Raw genomic sequence first — 22766 nt, forward strand, 5'->3', positions numbered from 1 at the left:
AATAGTGGTTGGTATTTTTAATTTACTTACCACATGGTAGGCAAAAAAAGTACTATTTGTTGGCTGTTCATATCATTGTGAGCTTTAATTGTTTAAATCCCAAGTTTAAAAGCATAGCATTTCATCAGAGTTACTAGAAGAGCATTGAGATCAGGACTTTCCCAAGGTCACATGGACAGTTGATGGAAGGACAGTTGAGGTACAAGAAGCAGTGACTTTGGGAATGTCCGTCATAGTCAGTGAATTTTTGTTGCTATACTGAATTTCAATTAAAATTAACTTTTTAAATACCAGGCCTCGGATTCAGCTTGATTTTCATTTTTCAAAAAATAGTAGGCTTTTATTTTTATTTTATTAAGTAAATATACAATAACTTACTTGGAGAATGTGGAAAATTGTCAATTTGCATAGTCTTATTCAGAGAAGTGAATAATGTGAGGTGATGACATACAACTAGCAATCTGATCAAAATTGATGGACATGAGGAAAAAGAGAGATACATGGCAATAGAATTATGTTCGGTTTTAATCTGACCTAGTATTCTAGCCCAAGGAACAGCATCAAACCATTACATTTTATTTTTTTATCTTAGGAAATGAAGCATTTACTCTGTAATGTGGATGTTTCATTTTCATCTCTAAGATTCACATTTTTTTTTCCTAGCTCTTTCATTGTTACTGAAGGTAGTTAAATTATTATTATTATTTTAATTTTAATTTATTTTAATTGGAGGCTAATTACTTTACAATATTGTATTGGTTCTGCCACATATCAACATGAATCCGCCACAGGCGTACACGTGTTCCCCATCCTGAACCCCCCTCCCACCCCCTCCCTGTACCGTCCCTCCGGGTCATCGCAGTGCACCAGCCCCAAGGATCCTGTATCGAACCTGGACTGGTGATTCGTTTCTTATTATGATATTATACATGTTTCAATGCCATTCCCCCAAATCATCCCACCCTCTCCCTCTCCCACAGAGTCCAAAGACTGTTCTATACATCTGGGTCTCTCTTGCTGTCTTGCATGCAGGGTTATCGTTACCATCTTTCTAAATTCCATATACGTATGTGTTAGTACACTGTATTGGTGTTTTTCTTTCTGGCTTACTTTACTCTGTATAATAGGCTCCAGTTTCGTCCACCTCATTAGAACTGATTCAAATATATTCTATTTAATGGCTGAGTAATACTCCATTGTGTATATGTAACCACAGCTTTCTTATCCATTCATCTGCTGATGGACATCTAGGTTGCTTCCATGTCCTGGCTAGAAGGTAGTTAAATTAGAATGTAATTTCTAAATATATAATGCTCAAATTATGTCTTTTATGTAAGAACATTAGTTTTTGATAAATTTCATCGCTTACAAATGAAAATGATCACTGCTTTGTGTGTAAAAAGCGTTTTTCTTTTTTATCTAGAGAGTTCTGGAGTCTGAAGAGCAAGTGCTTGTTATGTACCATAGGTATTGGGAGGAATATAGCAAGGGTGCAGACTATATGGACTGCTTATACAGGTAAGTGCACTTTCCCTTTCACTCCCCTGATAGATGCCTATATTTGGTAGTTGAAGGAGCTTTTGCTTTTATGACCTACTAAAATACACAGAACTGAAGCGTTTCGTGATGTATGGACTTTTCTCTGCTAAGGGAACAGGTCTGTAGTGCGGGTCATGTGGTTATTTGGGAGCCAGGCCATGTGTGGAAACTTAGTCTGTGAAAACTGAAGCTGGATTTGATGGCCTAGCTCTGTTTCTTCAGTTGTCTGGGACTGGGTAGCACGCATTAAATCTTGACAGATCTAAAGTGAAGCTTCAGCTTGGATGAAACGTCTAGTGGATCCAAGCCAGCACCCTCCAGCGTGTTCCTGATTGACTCCAGGATTCAGTATTTTATGTCTCATGGAGGTACCCAGCTTCATCTCATCCTGCCATTCCTCACACCATTCTGTCCATCTGTCTGGATTGCTTTTCTTCCTTTCCCTGAGTGACTAATCCCCATTCCCTGCCCTGAACTTCTTGCCTCGGTCTCCTGCTTAGATCTCCTGCCTTAACTGCCCCCTCCTGCATGTTCCATGGCCCTCTGGCCAGGTCCTCTCTGACTCATTCACGCCAACGCTGGAAATAGGTACTGGGGTACACAGGCAGAATCCTGTTTATTGAAGGATCATGGATAAATAATGGAATGATGGCTGGCCCCAGTGGCTTGTGATGGCTGCAGTGAGAACTGTGCCCTCTCTGCTCTGTGGCTTGGGCCACAGGTGAACCGCTGCCTCAGTTTCTTACTGAGGAGAAACTGAGAAGCCGAGCTGACTTGCACATTTACATGATGCTTTGCAGGAAGCCACACCAGGGCCAAGGTATGGTCACCTCTTCGTGTTTGTCCTTCTTTGCTTTATGCGTTTTTTGTTTCCTTTTGTTTTTATATCACCGTTGGACTTTACTAGATGTAGGTTGCTTATGTTAGAAACGAGCTTAATTCTAAATAGCCAGTCGCTCTGTTTCTTCTTAGAAGAGCAAAATGTAATAAAACCAAACCAGAAACCAGCAATGGCTAACAAAGGCATGGCTTGCTATGGCTTTGGCTTTTATAAAATGGTGTCTGCCATCCATTAAACATCCTGACCATTTGATTTTTTTCCCTACCTCATCCACCAAAGTTACCTAGTCATAAATAGAACTTTGAGAATTCCTTAGCTGAGCTATGAGGGAGACCAGAGGGCGGTTTAAGGATCAGAGTGAGGGCGCATGTGTGCTTTTGCTCCTGCTGAGAAGCTGGGGCCGCTGCTGTACAGATGACAAGAGAAAGCGCTTCACCTGTGTGTGGGCCGTGGGACCCCTCATTAGCTGAGATGCTTCAGCAAAGATCCAAGTTACTTTCCTCTTCTTTCTTGGTTTTCTGAGAGAGCATTCTCTTGGTTCTTCTGCATCTCTCTTGACCAAAATCAATTTGGTGCTATTGAAATTAGTACTATTAAAGAACTGTTATTAAGTTTTGTAGTATATATGATGCACACACATATATATATGTGCGTACAGATAAAGCCATATGAGGTGATTTTTTACAGTGGAGGAAAACTATGGGTCAGAGAGGTTAAATGTCTTTGCTCAAGGTCCCTGAGCTGGAAAAATGACAAGGGGAGAATTTAAACCCAGGTCAGCCTGAGTAAGTCCATTCAACCCCTTCATTCTGCCTAGTCTCATTCTAGATAGAGACTGTAGTCATGTAGGTTCTCTTCTCATTCCTTAGCCACACTCCTTATTCTTTCTAGGATGATCTCAGTTACTCCTGGTTTTAACTACAACCTGTATATTGATTACCATTAAAATAGACGTTTATTTCAGGTAGCCTCAGTTTCAGAGGAGTAGTCTTACCTGACAGCCTGTACCTCTAAGGTGTTCTGTGGGTACATCATACTGCTGCAGATGTTTACAACTTGTTATCTTTTACGCATACACTGCCCCCAGTAATGCTCATCTCAGTTAATGGTAGTGCTGGACACCCAGATGTATGTGCCAGAAGTCGGTTATCCTTCACCTGAGGTCATCTTCTCTGTCTGATGCCTCTTGGTCAAATCCTGCAAATGTCTCTTAAATTTATTATTTCCTTTGCATTGCTATTATAGTATGGTAGTTCGACTTTTTTTTATCATTTCTCACCTGTATATTAATGATAGTGTAACCAGTTTCCCAGCTTTTGATTTCCAATTTATTCTATTTGGCAAATTCCTTAAGTGCAGATTTGGTCACTTAGTACCTTTCCACTGTCTAGCAAAGGCTTAGAGTCAGTGGCTCACGGGATTCACTTGGAGGGTTTTGTCTGACCTCCATGTGGTTGGCTTCGTGTGATGATCATCATTGCTTAATTTTACCGGTAGACTGAGTCATGCAATCTCATGGAGGTACATTTGGCAGTAATTAGATGAAAAGTGTTTGATACTTGTTGGATAGCAGGTTATCCAGGCTATCTTGTTAGCAATCTCAGTCTATAAGGAAATCTGTGTAAAGAAAGGTAAAGGAAAAAAAAAAGTTTTGTTTCAAAAGTATTTTTAAATATTATTTCGAAGTAATTTCTAGCCTCTTCTTTACTCTGGTTGATTTATAAAATGGATGTACCTTAGCATAGGTGACTTAAGGATTCTGATCTTAAAGGAAAATAATAATGTTTCTGTCCCACTTTTCCTGCTACTCCATACCTGTTTAGGCCCTGCTGGCCCTTGATGGAACTGCTGGGACCCAAGGTTATTTGTTTAGTACTAAGTTGTGTCCGACTCTTTGCTACCTCATGGACTGGAGCAATTAGCTTGAGACCTAACGACTCCTGAAATCTAGGAGGTATTAGCATGAGAACAGTCCTTGTAATGCAATTCTCTTAAGATAGCTGAAATGCCTGATTTCTTAGAGGCTTCAAATTTACCTTTAGGCTCTTAGTTCTTGTTAGTTAATGCTATTGGGTTACTGCTAGTACTCCAAAAAAGCAAAGGATAATTATTAACCACTTTGAGCCAGGATGAATTATAAAAATGTGTACTACTGTACAAGTTGCACCTGAGCAATGAGATATTACCTGTGCAAAAGAGTAAAGACTAAAGAATTTATTGGAAGCTATTTTACGACCTTATAGTATATATATGTTCATTTAAAAACAAATGTGTGCCTAATAAATTCTATTATAAAGTGTTACAGTGACTTAGAAGTTAAGAATCATGTCTGAATCAAAATGAACAACTACCCTACTTTTTTCAGTTATATATATAAATTATTTTAAAAGTGTCTCTATCAAGCTTAAGCTGTCAAGAGTAGAATATCTGGAATGAGAAGGATCTAGATAATAAAAGTTAGTTTAAAATTTATCCCATGAGGGAAAGAGAATAGTGACTGATCCTCTGAAATAACACAGCGTATGAAGCTCCCCTGATACAGAGTACTGGCTCTGAAATATACACACAGACCTTGGGAAGCGATCAGTGAATCTAGACTTCTGCAGATCTAGCAGCTTCTCTTCCAAGTCAGCAGTGCTAAGAAGTTTACATTTAATATAGGAATAAGGGGGCTGCTGTAGGCTCCTGGGTAGGAAGTTGGTATCCTGAAAATAGAGTTTTCAGATGAATGAGAGATGCCAGAAATGGGAAACAGAGACCAGTCAAGAGAATGTTGCGCTTGATCCAAACGAAGAGTCCACAGATGCATTGGAAGTGAAAAAAGAAAATAATGGGAGGAGGTGATGAATAGTTTAGAACAGGAGGACCAGCTGATGAAAAGGATATAAAATGGAGCATGAGGTAGGTGGTGCTAACGTTCTAGGTGGGATTGCTGGTGGCCATGGCACACTGACCAGAAAAGGAGGGGTTTGGAGCAGAGGCTCTTTCAGAAAGGCACGTGATGGTGCAGGTATGACAGCTAAGTTCCCCTGCTCAGAAATGTTACATTTCTTCCTGTTGTTATGTCCTGCCGGATGAGTAAGCTCACCGGGCAGAAACTACATTTCTGTTCTCCTTTTTTTCTGTCCTCATTGCTTTGTTGTACCTGGTGTGTAGCACGCAGTTGGTCATTACTTGCTGAATGAGAGAGGGGACCCTCGTGAATTTTCTGAGTCAGCTCTGCAGCTTAGTAGTGGATGGATCTCTGCCGAATTCTTTAAACTCTCTAAGCTGCAGTTTCCTTACACAAAAAATGGGGATCTTAATGGTACCACAAATACCTACCTTCTATTATTCAGCCAGCTGCAATGCTTAGAGCTGTCTGTGACGCATAATAGGCACTCCATAAATATTAGTGACTGTTTTTATTTTCTGGCATTCATGACTTTTATGATCTGGCTCCAGGATGCTTTTTCAGACTTGGGTTCTACTGTTAGCTTTTGCCATCCATGCTTGCTGGAAAGTTACCCGTTTATTCATTTCGTTAATTCCAAGGAGTATTTTTCAAGGACTGCCTGTCTGCCTGCCACTGTTCTGGACACTGTCTGGCAGCCCTCACATTCTAGAGAGTATGTGCAGACAAAGAAAGAACAGGGTTACTTCACATAGTGGCAGGTACTGTGAAGGAAAGGAAACAGTTGTGTACTGGATACTAACTTCACTGGGGGTGGGGAGTGAAGGCTGGTTTGGCTTGGGGGTCAGGTCAGGCCCGAGAGGTGTGTGAGCCACGACCAGAGTGACCTAGGCCAGAGGTGCCTCCCTGCCCCAGAGAGTCTGGTTTCAGGTGAGGCAGGCGTTCTCTCTGGAGCTGAGGCTTCCTCTCTCTCCTGTTCCCTTATCCTCGGCTGGAAGCATGGTTGGAAACCCAGCAGGAAATTACGGGGGTTATAGTGAGAATGGAAGGGAAGGTTCAGTGGTACTTGGAGGGGAATGACTTTGTCAGCAGTGGACAGAAGGGACTAAAATGTTGACTGAAGCTCCACGGTGTAAGCCCTGGAGGCCAGAGCTTGAAGTGAGTGAAGGTGGGAGGGAAGGTGTGTAAACGGTTGTGGCCTTGTGCTCTATTATTTCCCATCGTTTCCTAGAATTGGCAGAGGAGTCCCGCCGTTGAGATTTTTGTTGTCTTTGCTTTCAGTTTCAGTTGTCTGTGAACACTGAGTAGACCTTTGATTTCGATGCAGCAAACATGTGTGTTTTAATACAGAGATTTCGTGGTTGTTGCCTAAATACTTGTATCGTCAGTAGCCGTTTTCACCTTGGCGGAACCTGTCCAACAAATAGTTTTAGGAGGTGAGCATGAAGGGTCTTGTGAAATCTGGGATGGTGGCAAGTGGTACTTGAATAGTGCGCGCCCGTTGCACACATTTCCTTTAATCTTAGAACTCTGTTCATCTCAGTGATTCTAAGAGTTCATTACAGTTGGTCTTTCTTAATAAAGCTGTTTCCCTCTGGTTGACACAGTGATCTTAAGTCTGTCCATTTTTCCTTCTACCTGTCTATAACAGTCTATTCCATTTTCTTACTTAGGTGATTGTGATTTTGTTTTTGGTTCAAAAATGAAAAGTTAGATATTTAATGGTGATAAAATATAAATTAGAGAACTTACTTGAATTTGATCTTTTTAAGCATTTTCTGTTTAATTCTTTGCAAAGTGAACTCAGCTTATTTAAGGAGAATCTGAGAATGAGCAGATTAATTTGTAGAGGGTCTGACCTTGGATAGCAGCTGTTGAGCTCTAAGAGTATTAGAAATTTTTGGAGCAAAACCCTTGAGTTTTTTTTAAGTGGGACTGTGGTAATAGGATTTTTTTTTTTCTACCCTAGAGGTCTTATTTTTTGTCTTTTAGTTCCTTGCAAAGAGAGGTTGGCTGATAATTTTTATCTTTTTTAAAAATTATATTTCTAATTTCTTTGGGGTGTATTACTGAACTATTCTGTTGATTATAACTCTAAAGTTTTTATTCTGAAATTCCAAGTTATTTCTTTCTGACTGATTGTGACATAGCATCTTGATACTACATTTGTTTTCCAGGTATCTCAACACACAGTTTATTAAAAAGAATAAACTGACAGAAGCGGACCTTCAGTATGGTTATGGTGGTGTAGATATGAATGAACCACTTATGGAAATAGGAGAGGTAGGAAATCCTTTAAAAGACTGGCAAACATAAGCATGTTTTTATATACTGAAGTAATGTGATTCCCTGTCTTCTTAAGAACACTGAGTTGACTGTCTTAAAATTGTCAAGATTTAAAACATCCTAAATGTTAAATAAATGAAATACTGTTATGTTTTACTAAGACTTTCACATAGATGAGAAGAACAGAAAAGATGTGGGAAAAGTATTATTTTAATAATTAAATTAATGGTGGATGAATGACAGAAGGTTAATGGTTTTGCTTTATGAAGGAGCTCATAAAATGTATTTAGAAAATATTGAGACTCTTATAGTTAAAAAAAAAAAATGTGAAGGACATGGACTTAAAAGAGAACCCAGAAGAGATGAAATAGAAATCTGTGGATGCAACAAACTTATTTTAACTAAGGTTTTATAAAAACCATTTATTTCTGTAAGATTTTCAGTTAATGATAAAACCTTAATTCTGTTCCTTATTCAGAATGTCTGACATGTGAGCCAGTGTCATTTTAAATTAAGCCATTTATTTTCCTTATGTATATTCAGTTTTTATTTGAATTTTGAAATAAAGTTATAAATACTTCTTCTGATGGGTATTTACTTTTACAAATGTTTAAAGCCAACACTGAGTAATTCAGCCTTGATGATTTTCAATTTTTCCTGGCAGCTAGCATTGGACATGTGGAGGAAATTGATGGTTGAACCACTTCAGACCATCCTTATCCGAATGTTGCTCCGAGAAATCAAAAAGTGAGTGTTGACATCGATCTTAAGTTGATTCTGATTTGCTGATTGAAATGGTTTAAAATACTGAACACTGGCCTGGCTGTCCACTGCACATAGGCCCCATTTTACTGTAATGACCCTCTTTTTCCATTTTAATAAAGCTAGTATTTTAAAGTGGTTTTATAATCTTTTGGTTTTGGGGGGGGTGGAACCACAAGATTTTACTATGACATCATATGCTTAGTAAATAAGTAAGTCCCCGAAGGAAATGACTTCTTCTGTAGTCCCGAAACCTCTTGGATCCTGTAGACAGTGCTGCTGAGTTCTTTGAACATGTTCTCAGTTGAAACCCTGATGATGATAACCTGCTCAGGAAAAGAGATTCTTCCAGTTAGTTGGGTTACCTTTACAGCCAGTTAACCCATGAGGCAAATTTATGAGAAAAAGGCTCTAGAATGGTTGATTCTGCTTGTGGCCCAGAGAGGATGGCTTGTCTGAGCTGCTGTGTGAATAGATTGTGGCACAGTTTAAGTTTTCTTGTGGAGTCCAGAGCGGGGCGTCCTTGGCTCAGGTGTGGCCTAGCAGATTCTTACTAGACCCTAAGTGACTGAAACTGCTGTGAAGGGAATTCCCTAGACCAGTGAATTGCCACATGATAATGGCCACTCCCTCTGAAACTGCTTTCAGAAGACCCAAATAGGGAGTTTTTTTTATGTGAGGAAAAAAAGGAAAGCATTTTTCTTACTATGGGGCTCCTAATAGGAAATAAGGGGTTATGAAAAGTTCACCAAAAAGGATAAGACGCTGTTTTAATAGTTAATGTTAATACCAAATAGGAAGTATGTGATAGAAATTAATAACTTGTTTTTTAAAAATGGTCACTCACACTTTAATAATACTGTTGTTTCCAAAGGGAAACTGTTTTCTTCCTTCCTCTTTTCTCTGCTGAACTATGAATGACTAAAAGGGCACTCCCAACAAGGGTTTTAGGTTTCCTTTGCTAAAAATATCAACTTTATTCTTAAAATTCAGCTATTTTACAGGTACAATGGAAATATTGTTAAAATTTTCTAAATGCACTTTTAATAAGTGTCTCTTTTATAACAATTTAGATCCAACCTAGTAAATTTTTCAGTGTGATTGTTAGCTTATTAAAAGTGAATTTAATAAAATAAGTCATGCTAAGGAAAGCATGACTGTGTAAGAAATAGAATAACAACTGTAGGATACTAATTCTGGAAAAGACATAGAGACTATGGTCAGAGACATTAGGCCAGCTCATTTTAGTTTTGTTGTTATAGTCAATTTCCTTTACAGTATTATTTGACATGCTTTACTAATATCTCATTTATTTTTTTATGTCTGCTTTATTAAGTAGGTATTACCTTACATTTTCTAGTGAGGGGTACTAAGGCTTAGTAATAATAATAAAATATGGAAACTGTGTACCAGGCAGCAGTTGAAGTTTTACATGCTAATCCCATTTAATCCTCGCCACCCTAGGAGACTGGTATGATTTACCATTTATAATGTGTTAATCTTCTTTGACGATTTCAGAAAGTTGAGGGCCATCTCAGCCTTAAGGTAAAGTTATCTGTCAGGCTAATGGAGGATTTTTTCAAAAGCAGACTGTAGATTGCAGAATTTTTTTGTTTGCTTGAGAGAGTCAATGAAACAATTCTTAGTTTAATTTTTGTTTTTTGTGGTATCATTAAGTGTGTACACACGAAATTTAATTGATAATCGAAAAGTAAAGTTGCTCCTTCTATATAAGGAAGAAAGAAACAAGTGATGGAGTCATAGATTGTGCGTCAGCATATTTTCATAGTGTCTGCTTTACTAAGGAAAGATGGAAGTAACTCTGTTCATACAATAACTTGTCTTTTATAGTAAAATAGTAGAATGCCAACTGGGACTTTCAGTGTAGTAACAGCCTAACATTGATAATTTTAATCAATAAAATGCTGTAATTTCATGGATCTAAATGTTACAGTGTAAGAATGTGAAATTGGAGAGAAGAAAGCAGATCAGTTTTTTAATGCAAGTAAAAGGAATTGTTTAGGTACTTAAGGATACTATTGAAGACACAAACTCTTTAATGTTAAATGGATTCAGAATTGCTTTCCTTTTTCCAGTAGCTCTGTAGTTAACTTTCTAGTCAGATAGTCTTTGAGCAAAAATAAAAACTTTAAATAAAATTCTTTGTTCACCTGTGAATTAGGAGCAATTTATAACATAGGCTGCTGTGACTGATTTGTATTTTCTCTGACATGTTCGTAGGCTTTTTATTCTATTTCTAAACTGTTAAGATTTCATTGAGGAAAAATACAGATTTCATTGAAGAAAAAATATAATGGTGGATAAAAATAAAATTTAACGTGTGTGTATGAGTCGCTCAGTTGTCCCTGACTCTTTGCAACTCCATGGACTATAGCCGGTCAGACTCCTCTGGCTATGCAATTCTCTAGGCAGGAATTCTGGAGTGGGTTGTCATTCCTTTCTCCAGGGGATCTTCCTGTTGTTTGATTTTCACTTTTTAACTTGAAAAATTTTATAAAAATATACTTACCCTTGTCTATTATTTGGTTATCATATACGAAAGACGAAATAACTGCTTTTTTACCTTTTCTTTACCCATTTGTCAGGATAACGAATTGGTTTGCTGTCATCTTCAGAAAGTGGCCAGTTAGCTTTTTCCACCCAGTATATCGTGATGAAACATAAAGACTTAAATATATTTTATTTGTCTCTATTGTCTCAATTTTATTAAAGTTTGAATAGCATCTCTCTGGTTAGTTGGTGCCCGAGTCTTTTTGCTATGACCATTGTCATCCTTGATAACTTTCTTGCTATTTCGTATGTCAGGATGTTTCAGGCTTATCTTGTACATTTTCTTCCTCAGACCTGGCACTAGCTACTTAGTGAAAAACTTAGTTCCAAATACACAAATGATATGTAAATACATTCTTGAAAAACATTGAATGCTCCAGATCTTTTCCTCTCCATGGAGGTAATCCCTGTTTATCATTTGGTTAACTGTCTTTTCAAACTTTTTCCTATGAATTTTTATATCTATGTACAGAATACGATACAAAATATTTTTGTGTTTTCTTTTTTCAAGTGTATAATTTTTTCATTTTTTTCTAACTTTTAAAAATCATTTATGACATACTGATTTATCTATCTTGATAATTTTTCTGTGTTTGTACATAGAGATCTTACCTTCCTCCTTCTTCCTAAACTCTATATTGAGTACAGTTCTACCTCATTTTATTAAACTCTTCTCCTAGTGATGTATATTAGGTTGTTTCCAGTCTTTCCATTAGTACAACTCTGAGTTCTGTTATGCACATATGCAGCTTTTTAGAGCTACAGAGTATATGCATTTAGAATTTTGCCCTCTATAAAGTAACTGTTCTTCCAAAGGCATAGTATGGGAACCCATTTCTCTACCACTCATCAAGTCTTGATGCTACCAAATCTTTCTAGTCCTTGATTTCCCGGTACCACTGGAGGTGCCCTTGAGTGGATACCACAGAGTCTGGATGCAGGCAGTTTCCTTCCTCCTTGGACTACGCTCACTGCTCCTGCAGGGACGCACTGAGCAGCTAGTCTGCCAGTGAGCTCACTGGTTTTGTGCCAGCCCGCTTTCAGTAATGCCACTCCTTGCCCATCCTCCTTTACATCTTCTACCCCCTTCTTGTAGCCGTCCTTTCTCTTCTGCATTTTTGTTTTTCTGTGCTATCTAGTCTTCATTCCATCTTATTTTCAATTTCTACAGGTCCAAGGGCTACTGCCAACAATGGAATATTAAAAAGTATCCTTCCTATCACTTATCAGGTTTGGATTGAGGCAGGAGACTGCATTTAATTTAATCTTCTCATCATAATCACAGGGGGCAAACAAAGGTTTCAACCAAGAGATTAATTTGCCCATTGTCACATAGCAGAATCAGGATTTATGAGAGTTTCAGCCTTTTTTTTTTTTTTTTTTTTGCTGCACTGGGTCTTCGTTGCTGCATGAGGGCTTTCTCCAGTTGTGGCGAGCAGGGGCTACTCTCTAGTTGGGGTGTGTGGGCTTCTCATTGCGGTGGCTTCTCTTGTTGCGGAGCACAGGCTCTAGAGCACAGGCTCAGTAGTTGTGACTGATGCACAGGCTTAGTTGCCTCCTTGGGCATATGGGATCTTCCCAAAGCAGTAATTATACCCATGTCCCCTGCACTGGCAGTCAGACTCTTAACTGCTGTTACACCAGGGAAGTCCCTCGGCCTCACTTTCAATGACCGTCACAAACCTAGTCTGCCCTCTTAAATGCCTTCGTTTTAAAATCACACTCAGTGCATTTTTTTTTTTTTTTTGGTCTCTTAGCTTTCTTCTCTTGCTTCCATTTTGCTCAGTCTGTACTTAAAATGCTGTCTTAGTGATGCTTCACTCATTTACTAGGCACTGTGCTGTATACTTTCTTGGATTATGCTTAATCTTTACCATATCCTCTTGAGAGTGGGTGCATTTCTTATCCCCACTTCACAGAAGGAGAAATCTCTGAGTAGGAAAGGTTAAGCACCTGCACATGGTGACATATTAATGCAACCAGAACTTGAACCTAGGCAGTCTGACTCCAAAATCTGGGTCTTAAGAATTACAATAAACAATTCCTATAAGCTCCCAGACGAGTGATTTTATTATGGTTGTTGTAGGCATTTTCCACGTAGTTCTGTCAAGATCAAATAATGAACCACATAATAAAAATTCTTTATATTGTTTTCTCAGGGCTCATCTCTTGGGTTCACTGTTCTTAAATAAATCCAGAGCTTATTCACATAACCAGCTTAGTCATTGCTTTTATATAGTACTACCTTATGAGCATCATTTCAGTTTATTTTCATTATCTGTCAACTTAATAGAAATAAATTATAATGATTTTGTTGTACGTTTTGTGCAGTTATAAAAGTATGTGGTGATCTTAAAGACTGAATAATTATGCCTAAGGGTTTCTGAGTTCAGATGTTATTCTTACAGTAGAAGACAACTTAGTCATTAAGCGCTAGGAATATTGATATACTTTCTAGGCAGTACCTTACCAGATTGCTGCTTCTCTGGGCCTTTTGGGGTCAGAAACAAAAAGGGCAGGAGTAGGAGTGGGTGTTTTCTGGGTGCTGAGCAGGGACAGTAGAATTTGGTCATGAAAATAACTTTAGGTAACCTGATTTAGATATTTCTCACTTTGTCCTACACAGAGTTAAAAGGCAAAGAGCTGTGCGCTCCAAATTGATAAATTAAGTCAAATCATTTTTTCACCAGATTTAATTTGGGCTCAAGAGGGAAGGTGAGCAGAAGACATGAGCTCACCTAGTGTCACTTTGTATATATTTATTGTCCTTATTAGTGATAACAAAACGTAAACTTTGTAACCAAGATTTTGTGACTGTCAGAAGAACTGTAGCCATGTTAATTCAATCACAAAAAAACTTTTCTCAGAACATCCAGATAATTAAAGGAAGAAGGAAAGAAGCTTAGAGGGAGGTGGAGGCAGGGAAGGACACTGACTTACAAAGGTTATTGCCGCCGTGATTCTCCTAAATGTTAGAAGCGCTTTCTATCTCAGTGTAAAACCCAGATGATTGTACTGGAAATGATGATGGTATACTTTTCTGTTGCTTTTTTTTGTAAAATAATTATTCATTCAAAGAAAGATATTTAAAAGTGAGGTGGAAGATTACCAATAGAAAGGTAAACCTTTGACTGGATAATGGTTTGATTTAGGCATTATTACTGGATTCAGAACCTTCCAGTATAGAGCCAGGCTGTGTGGCTTTAGGCAAACCTTTTTTTTTTTTTTCCTATGTCTATAATTAGAAAAATAAAAAATTCACCTACATTTCTTATTGTGACTAAGACTTACATCCCAGTAGTGCCCTTGACTGACTAGGAGCTTATCAAAAGTCACATAATTGGGTCACATCTCAATAATTGAGATGATTTTAGATCCCTTTGTAGCTGTAAAAGAATATAGAAATATTAAAGCATGTCTCAGTAAATTCTAAGTAGAGAATTACCTTTGTGCTTAGATGAAAGCAACTCAGTGGCTCTAGCAGATGTCTTAGAGAACAATAGCTATTAGTCATTTCAATGAGCAAAATACTGTATAGAGTGTACTTTTGAGGAATGAGTCCCATCAGAATACTGTAGGCATACTTGTGATGGTTTAAAAACTGGATTCTCAGACCAAATCCTCTAGTAACAGAGTTTGTGGTGAGTGAAATTCAAATATTCTTAACCACTGGTATTGCAAATCTTGAATTGATGGGCTTATAGCTACTCTATTAAAATTGAAGAATTATCTTAGTATCAAAATAGTATCTTTTAATTTTACAATTAAGCTTTTCTGTTGTTTATTGAACTGACATCTAATGGGTACATTAACTGTCATAAATATTAATTCAGCTGCAATATTAAAAATTGCATTTTAAGTATCATGGGTGCATTGACCTTTAAAATACTTCATAAATAAAGTGATTAGACCAACAGAATAAGCAGCTGTATTTTGGCATACTTTGGTATATTTCCATGGATACTTGTATTCTCAAGGATGTTTTTTGTTTTACCTTGTTTTAGTGATCGTGGTGGAGAAGACCCAAACCAGAAAGTAATCCACGGGGTTATTAACTCCTTTGTTCATGTTGAACAGTATAAGAAAAAATTCCCTTTAAAGGTAACAAAGCTTCCTTTAAAACATAAATTATTAGACCTTTAATTTCTAAGGTTGCTTGTTCTGATTTTTAAAATATGATTTAATTGATTTATTTAGTTTTATCAGGAAATCTTTGAGTCTCCCTTTCTGACTGAAACAGGAGAGTATTACAAACAAGAAGCTTCAAATTTATTACAAGAATCAAACTGCTCACAGTATATGGAAAAGGTAGGAAAGCATTATGTTAACTATTGTCATCTATTATATATCAGGTGTGGCTTATTTAATATTAGTTATCTTAGTTAATTTTTTTTTTTGGTGGAAAAGGTTCCCTTTTTCTTGATCAGTCATTGTTCTTGCTTGACATTTTCCATGAGAAAAAGTGCTGTTCCAGTTTTCATTGTGGTCAGTGCTTTCTGATAATTCTGATTAATCTAAAATTAATATATTTCATATTCTTGACAAAATAATAAGCTATATTTTATGTTTAGTAGTTAAGAGAATAGGCTAAGTACAATAGCTAGGTATTGGGAGTGTTTTTCTTTCTGTAAAATACAAGGAAAAAAATAGTAAAATTATAATAATTCTAGATACTTAGTCTTTTGGTCGTTAAGTTTGTGGAGACTGAGAAAAACTTGCATGAGAAATTTTAGTCATTAAACCAGCACATTGATAACCATATTTAAAATGGCTATGTATATTTTCTTAGTCAAAGAATAATCAGATTATAAATTCAGTCATCAGATATGTTAGACATTTTAACTAGTTTTCTTCTGCCACTGTATTGAATCTCAGGCATTTTATTATCAGGTGATTTTTGTTAGTTTGTTCACCTTTAATAAATGTCTGAAGTGGAAAAGCTGTAGTGAAGCCTCCATAGGACATGGATCAGGAAATATCAGTGCTTACTGATATAATACACTGGTGTCTGTTCCACAAATCCAGGTCCAGGAGCTGCTTAATTCTCTTTTGCTTTGTCAGTGATTAGCTCTGGGACCTTGAGTAAGTTATCTAGGACATTTTCCTCCGTTAAGTGCAGGTTACACAAAGTCTGTGGGTCTTAGCTTTTAGCCCTTTTTACATCTTAGACTCTTACTAAAGGTTCTAGATCCAGTCTTGAAAGGTATACACAGAGTATCAGTGATATATAAATTCTCATCATTATATCTGACTCTCAAAAACAGGCTGTTGGCAAACACTGAAAACAACCCAAATGCCTTTCAAGAGTTGAAAAGACAGGCAAAATGTATGTACATAAAATGAACTATTATTCACACTTAAAAAACAATAAAGTTCTGACACATGCTGCAGCATGGATTAACTTTGAAGACATTATGCTGAATTAAAGAAGCCAGACATAAAAGAACAAATATCTTATGGTTTAACTTGTACAAAATGTCTAGAATAGACAAAGAGAGGCAGAAAGTAGATTAAAGGTTTTGGGGAGAAGAGAACAGGGAGTTATAGCTTAATGGTTTCTGAGCTTCTGTTGGGTGTAATGAAAAAGTTTTGGGAATAGACAGTTGGGCAACATTGTAAATGCAATTAATGCTACTAGATTGTATACTTAAAGATGGTTAAAATGACAAATTTTATGTTACACATATTTGATCACAATTTAAAAACGCTAATAATATACCAGAAATCACTGAATTGTATATATAGGACAATTGGAGTCAGTAAATAAGGGAAAAAATGCAGACCAGTTAACTTTTGTTCTTTTTCATAAGGCAGTGCTGAAGTGTAGCTTAAATAAGATTTTGAAATGATTTATGGGATGGAACTTTGAATTGTGAATAGAATTATGTAAATAATTCTATTTGTTAATTTGCCATGTAAGTTACTTACTGATATTTCAGGTGTTTTCTCATAGTAGTTCATGACTGTAAGAATATATTTCTAAAGGTTCTAGGTAGATTAAAAGATGAAGAAATTCGGTGTCGAAAATACTTACATCCAAGTTCATATACTAAAGTGATTCACGAATGTCAACAACGAATGGTAGCAGACCACTTACAGTTCTTACATGCAGAATGTCATAATATCATCCGACAAGAAAAAAAAAATGGTAAGTGATACCAAACATCAATAGGAATAGGAGTGAAATTATATACCCACTTTTTATATCATCTTCCAGCCTCCTTAGGCTTCAAACATATTTAAGCAATATGTTGATACGTTTTTCAATATGCCTTTTTACAGATTATTAATTATCTATTTTAAAGGACTGTTTGGAAAAGTATATTTTCAAACTATTTTCTAAAGTCAAAAGAAAAACTGGGAAAGTGTGTTTGCACATGTTAAAAAATCACAGGGACTAATTTCTTTAATACATTAAGAGTTTCTAGGAGGAGGAAAAACAAAGAACAAGAAAGGGAAATGAAAGTAGATTTTAAATATCTGAAGATGCTCAGCCTCAGTCAAAATAGAAATACAAAGTGAAGATATGAGATAACAATAAGCAGTGAAAAAATGGAATTTTTTTAGAAAAAAAAAATGAGAATTTTTCAGTAATAGGGAATAAATGTGACAAGATATGTGCCAGACTCACACAAAAAACTGAACATCATTGAAAGGAGCATTGATAGATCCAGGGCAAGCTTTGCAAAACCCAAGATTATTTTTTTTAACTCTGAAAGTTACACTGTTAGCCTAAACGGTCAAGACAGTTTTGAAGAGCACAGTGAGAAACCTTTGCAGGATAGCATGACTTCTAAAAATTACAGTAATTAAGAAAAGGAAGTGGCACAAGGGTAGTCAGAGTGACCAGTGGAATAAAATAAAAAAGCCAGGAAATAACTCATGCATACGAAGATATTTCATTTAAGACCAAGGCGGCCTGCAGAGCAGTGGGTGAAAGGTAGTATTTTGAACACACAGTGCCAGGTCCATTGGATAACCAGTTGGGGAAAAAGTGAAATTTGATCACTACTTCAAACACTGTATTCAGAGTCAGTCAATTTCACCTTGGGCTTTTGATCTCAGTATAAAGCAGTAACTCTTCCAGAAGATAACATAGAATAACTTCAGGACTTGAGGGTAGAGAAAGATAATTTAAATGAGACACAGAAAGCACTAACCACAGGGAAAGATGATCAAGTTTATTACTTTATCATTAAAAGCTTAAAATCAATACAAAACCATAAGACCATTGGATCATCAAAAGAGCATCACAAGAACAGTCATAGGACAAAGGAGCCAAGAATACACAGCATGGAAAGGATAGTCTCTTTAATAAGTGTTTTTGAAGAAACTGGATAACTGACTTAATACCATACACAAAAATTAACTCAAAATGAATTAAACACTTTAACTTAAGACCTGAAGGCATAAAACTAGAAGAAAGCAAAGGTGATAAGCTTCTTGATACTTGTCTTAGTGACGACATTTTGAAACTGACACTAAAGTGAAAGTGAAAGATGCTCAGTTGTGTTCTACTCTTTGCGACCCCATGGACTATGCATGGATTCTCCAGGCCAGAATACTGGAGTGGGTAGCGTTTCCCTTCTCCAGGGGATCTTCCCAGCCCAGGGATCGAACCCAGATCTCCCACATTGCAGGCAGATTCTTGACCAGCTGAGCCACAAGGGAAGCAAAAGTAAACATGTGGTTCTGCATCAAACTAAAAAGCTTCTGCCCAGCAAAGGTAACCATTCACAAAATGAAAAAGCGACCTACTGAATGGGAAAAAATCACATATCTGATAAAGGGATCATACAACTCAATAGCAAAAAAAAATGGATTGAAAAATGAGCAGAAGACCTGAATAGGCATTTTTCTAAAGAAGACCTCCAAATGGCCAACAGGTACATGAAAAGGTGCTCACCATCATTAATCATCAAGGAAATACAAATCCAAACCACAGTGAGGTATCACCTGGCACCTGTTAGCGTGGCCATTATCCAAAAGACTAGAAATAACAGATGTTGACAAGGATATAAGGAGAAGGGAGCTCTCGTGTACTGTTGGTGAGAATGAAAATTGGTGGAGCCACTATGAAGAACAGTATGGAGGTTTCTCAGAAATTAAAAAGTGAAACTTTCATGTGATCTCGCAATTCTACCTCTGGATATTTATCCAAAAAGAAAAAAAAGCTAAAAAAGATATAGGCATCCCAGTGTTCACTGCAGCATTATTTACAAGAGCCAAAATAAGAAAACAAGTGTCTGTCAGTAGGTGAGTGGATGAAAATAAACACACAAACACATAGAGAAATATCATTCAGCCATGTAAACAAAATGAAGTATTGCTATTTTGTAACAACATGGAAGGATCTCCAGGGCATTGTGCTAAGTGAAATGTCAGACAAAGACAAATACTGCGAGATCTCACTTATGTATGGAATCTAAAAAGCAAAACAAGTGAGCTCATTAATACAGGGAACAGATACGGTGGTTGCTGAAGTCAGGGATGTAATAATATGTAGCATGGTGACTAGTTAATAATACTGTGTTACATATTTGAAAGTTGCTAAGAGAATAGATTTTAAAAGTTCTCATCACAGGAAAAAAAGTTATAAATACGTAATGGTGAAAGATGTTAACTCGACTGATTGTAATGATCATTTTGCAGTATATAACAATATTGAAAATCATTTTGTTATAATCTTTAAAAGTAATATATGTCAGTTACACTTGAAAAAAAGCCAGTCATAGGGTTATATATTTGTAATTGTTGAAAAAGGTTTATGTCCAAAATATAAAATAATTAGGACATTTGAACAGGTACTGCGGAATATACATATATATATATATATATCCAGATGGCCAGTAAACTTTATATGTCTCTCAATCTCGCTAAAACAGAAATACAAATTAAAATCACACTAAGGTATCAGTAATTAATAATATTTTGATATAAAATGAAAAAGACTGAAAATAAGTGTTCGGAAGTGTATAGAGTAATAGGAACTTGTTATACATTGGACATAGAGTATAAATTGATGTAGCCACCTTGAAACTCTTGCCAGTGAGTAGCCACTAACACTGAATAAGCATATCTCTTAAGATCCAGCCATTGCTCTCCTAGGTGTTAACGCCCCCACCCAAAATGCATGCATACATGCACAGAAGAATATGTGCAAGCATGCTCACAACAGCGTGGTTTGTAATAGCCCCAATCTGGAAGCAGTGCAGATGTCCTGAAACCGTAGAATGAATAAAGTGCCACACAGAGATACGATGGAATGTTAAAGAAGAGTGGAAAGGAACACCTGAGAGCTTCGTACAACTCACACGAACCTTTTATATTGAACCGAAAAAACCAAACATGAAAGAATTGGATGGTCTTGTTCTTCTAGATAGTTTCAAACAGGCAAATTGAATCTGTGGTGTAGTTGAGTAGTGTTGTCATGACCGTGATTACCGTTGTGGAAGAGCAGGAGGAGGAGTGAAGGCAGGGGGGCTTCCGGGAGGAGGTTATGTCCATTTCTCACTGTGGGTGGTGAGAACCTGGCTGGGGAGGGGGGTCACTTGTGGTAATTCATTGAGCTATACACTTAGGGATTGTATACTCTTCCATATGTGTGTTATACTTCAATAAAAAGTTTGAAATAAAAACCACTACCCTGAGATGTCATTTTGCACCTCTCTGTGTGAAGATCAAAGCATTTGTTGACGGAGCTCCCGGCTGCTTGGGGGCTGTGTCTACAAGGTCCTTCTGTGAGACAGCTTTTGCACAGTAGTCCCACTTCTGGGAATTTATACTATGGATACTCTTGCACATATGCAGGATTATTAATCGTAACAGTGTAAATATCAAAAGATTGGAAACAGCCAAATTCCCATGAGTTGTTAAATAATTGTCATATAGCTGTCAGATGGAGTGTTAAGCAGTTGTAAAATATGGGGAAAGGCTTTATGTACTCATAGGAAAAGATCTTCAAGTTAAAATGTTGTGTTCTGCAGTCGCAGATAGAATATGAAGTACGCTACACTGTTTATTGAAACAGGTGGGCAGAGGGAAGAATAGTGCTTGAATGGGTAGGGAACAGCTCTGAGAAGATAGAAACAGCCACAGCGTTGCTTTCCCAGGGGAGGAGTACCAGGGGGATTAGGAGAAAGGTGGGGAGGTGGGGCTTGTCTGCATATGCTTCTATAATTCTGCATTTTGAATCATGTATTACCTGTTGTATTAAAAATATTTTTTAAACTGTTTGTAAATTTCATAATAAATTTCTTTCTCCCCTCAGACATGGCAAATATGTATGTCTTACTCCGTGCTGTGTCCACTGGTTTACCTCATATGATTCAGGAGCTGCAAAATCATATCCATGATGAGGGCCTTAGAGCAACCAGTAATCTTACTCAGGAAAATGTGAGTGACATAAGAAATGGGAAGATTTTTCTATTAATCAGACTATCATGGAGTTTTTCTTTTGACTTTACTGTTTAAAAGCATGAAAGAAAAGTCCTACCATGCCAATAAATGAGACATCTTTATTAAAATGTTCAAACCTAGAATTTGTTGGACATGTTGTAGAATTATCAGTGATTAGGAAATCAGTTGAGTAAGACTTCTTACACTACTGTGTTCATTTACCAATTCTTGGTTAATTTCTCCCAGAAAAGTATGTTTGCAACTTCAAAACAGTTGTGTTTCTATATAACTAGCATCTATGTTAAGTTAATTGTAGTAGTATTGGTATTAATCACTGATCATATAGACAACTTACAATTTGGTTTCCTTTTACATGTCCTGGGTATGATAGCCCAGGAAGCAAATTTGGATTAAAACTATCTTCCCTAAATATATGCTTATTACCCAAAATAGTCAACAGTGACCCCAGTTCCTGTCTTTCTTAAGAGTTCCCTGCCATTTAAATGACAGTTTACAACAAAGCGTCTTTCCTATCAAAGTATGCTCCTGTTGTCAAATTTTGGTGGACCACCTTCCTTGGTTTTACTAGTAATGGATGACAACTAAGGTAGACGTGACATCATATGTCACTTGTCTTCCCTAAGTAGAACTGTTTGCTCCCCTGTGAGGAGTGATCTGTGTATAGACCTTATTTAAAGAAAAGAGATGTCATTCAGTTGTGTCTGACTCTTTGCAACCCCATGGACTATACAGTCCATGGAATTCTCCAGGCCAGCCAGAATACTGAAGGGGGTAGCCTTTCCCTTCTCCAGGAGATCTTCCCAACCCAAGGCTCAAACCCAGGTCTCCAGCATTGGCAGGTGGACTTTTTACCAGCTGAGCCACAAGGGAAGTCCAAGAATACTGGAATGGGTAGCTTATCCCTTCTCCAGCAGATCTTTCTGACCCAGGAATCGAACCTGGGTCTCCTGCACCGCAGAGGGATTCTTTACCAACTGAGCTATCAGGGAAGCCCTATAGACCTTACTGACAGGAGCATTTATGAAGTGCTGTTTTCCTTAGCCATAGATTGGTCTTTGGCAGATAATTCTTAGATGTCATGTCCTGTCACAGTAATGCATAAACTTTTCTATTTTTGTTAAACTGTTGGTTTATATTGTTTAGATCTAATAGCCTGTATTATTTATTAGTTTTCTTAGTTTATGTTAGTTTTACAGATTCAGAGTGTGGAATGACATTGGTCGTAGAGGCATAGAGTTTAGTGTCACGGCCTGGAGATGCAAGTACAAGAGAATGTGTTCATAGGAAACTCAGAAAATTTTAGCTAACTTAGAGGTCTTAGGTCTAACTTCACAGTTATATTCATTAATAGTGAAAACTCACTTTTGCACTACTAGCTATTTCTTCCCTGTGAGATGTGGGGAACTCTACTGCCCAACTCTGGAAGAGTCTCAGTTTTCACAGATAATATCTTTT

The 22766-nt window shown here is 37.1% G+C and overlaps 1 protein-coding gene across 6 annotated transcripts in view; it reads left to right on the plus strand.

Annotated features, from left to right (window-relative positions):
• CUL2 (cullin 2) overlaps positions 1-22766 on the plus strand; it is a 73706-nt gene that overhangs the window by 25063 nt on the left and 25877 nt on the right. For all 6 annotated transcript variants that reach the window (XM_069547375.1, XM_069547374.1, XM_069547371.1 and 3 more), the window contains 7 exons: positions 1424-1518; positions 7451-7556; positions 8224-8306; positions 14897-14993; positions 15090-15200; positions 16878-17040; positions 21163-21287. In XM_069547375.1, coding sequence (XP_069403476.1) covers positions 1424-1518; positions 7451-7556; positions 8224-8306; positions 14897-14993; positions 15090-15200; positions 16878-17040; positions 21163-21287 — 780 coding nt within the window. The remainder of the gene's footprint in view (positions 1-1423; positions 1519-7450; positions 7557-8223; positions 8307-14896; positions 14994-15089; positions 15201-16877; positions 17041-21162; positions 21288-22766) is intronic.

Source organism: Ovis canadensis, chromosome 13, assembly GCF_042477335.2.
Source record: "Ovis canadensis isolate MfBH-ARS-UI-01 breed Bighorn chromosome 13, ARS-UI_OviCan_v2, whole genome shotgun sequence".
Taxonomy (NCBI): domain Eukaryota; kingdom Metazoa; phylum Chordata; class Mammalia; order Artiodactyla; family Bovidae; genus Ovis; species Ovis canadensis.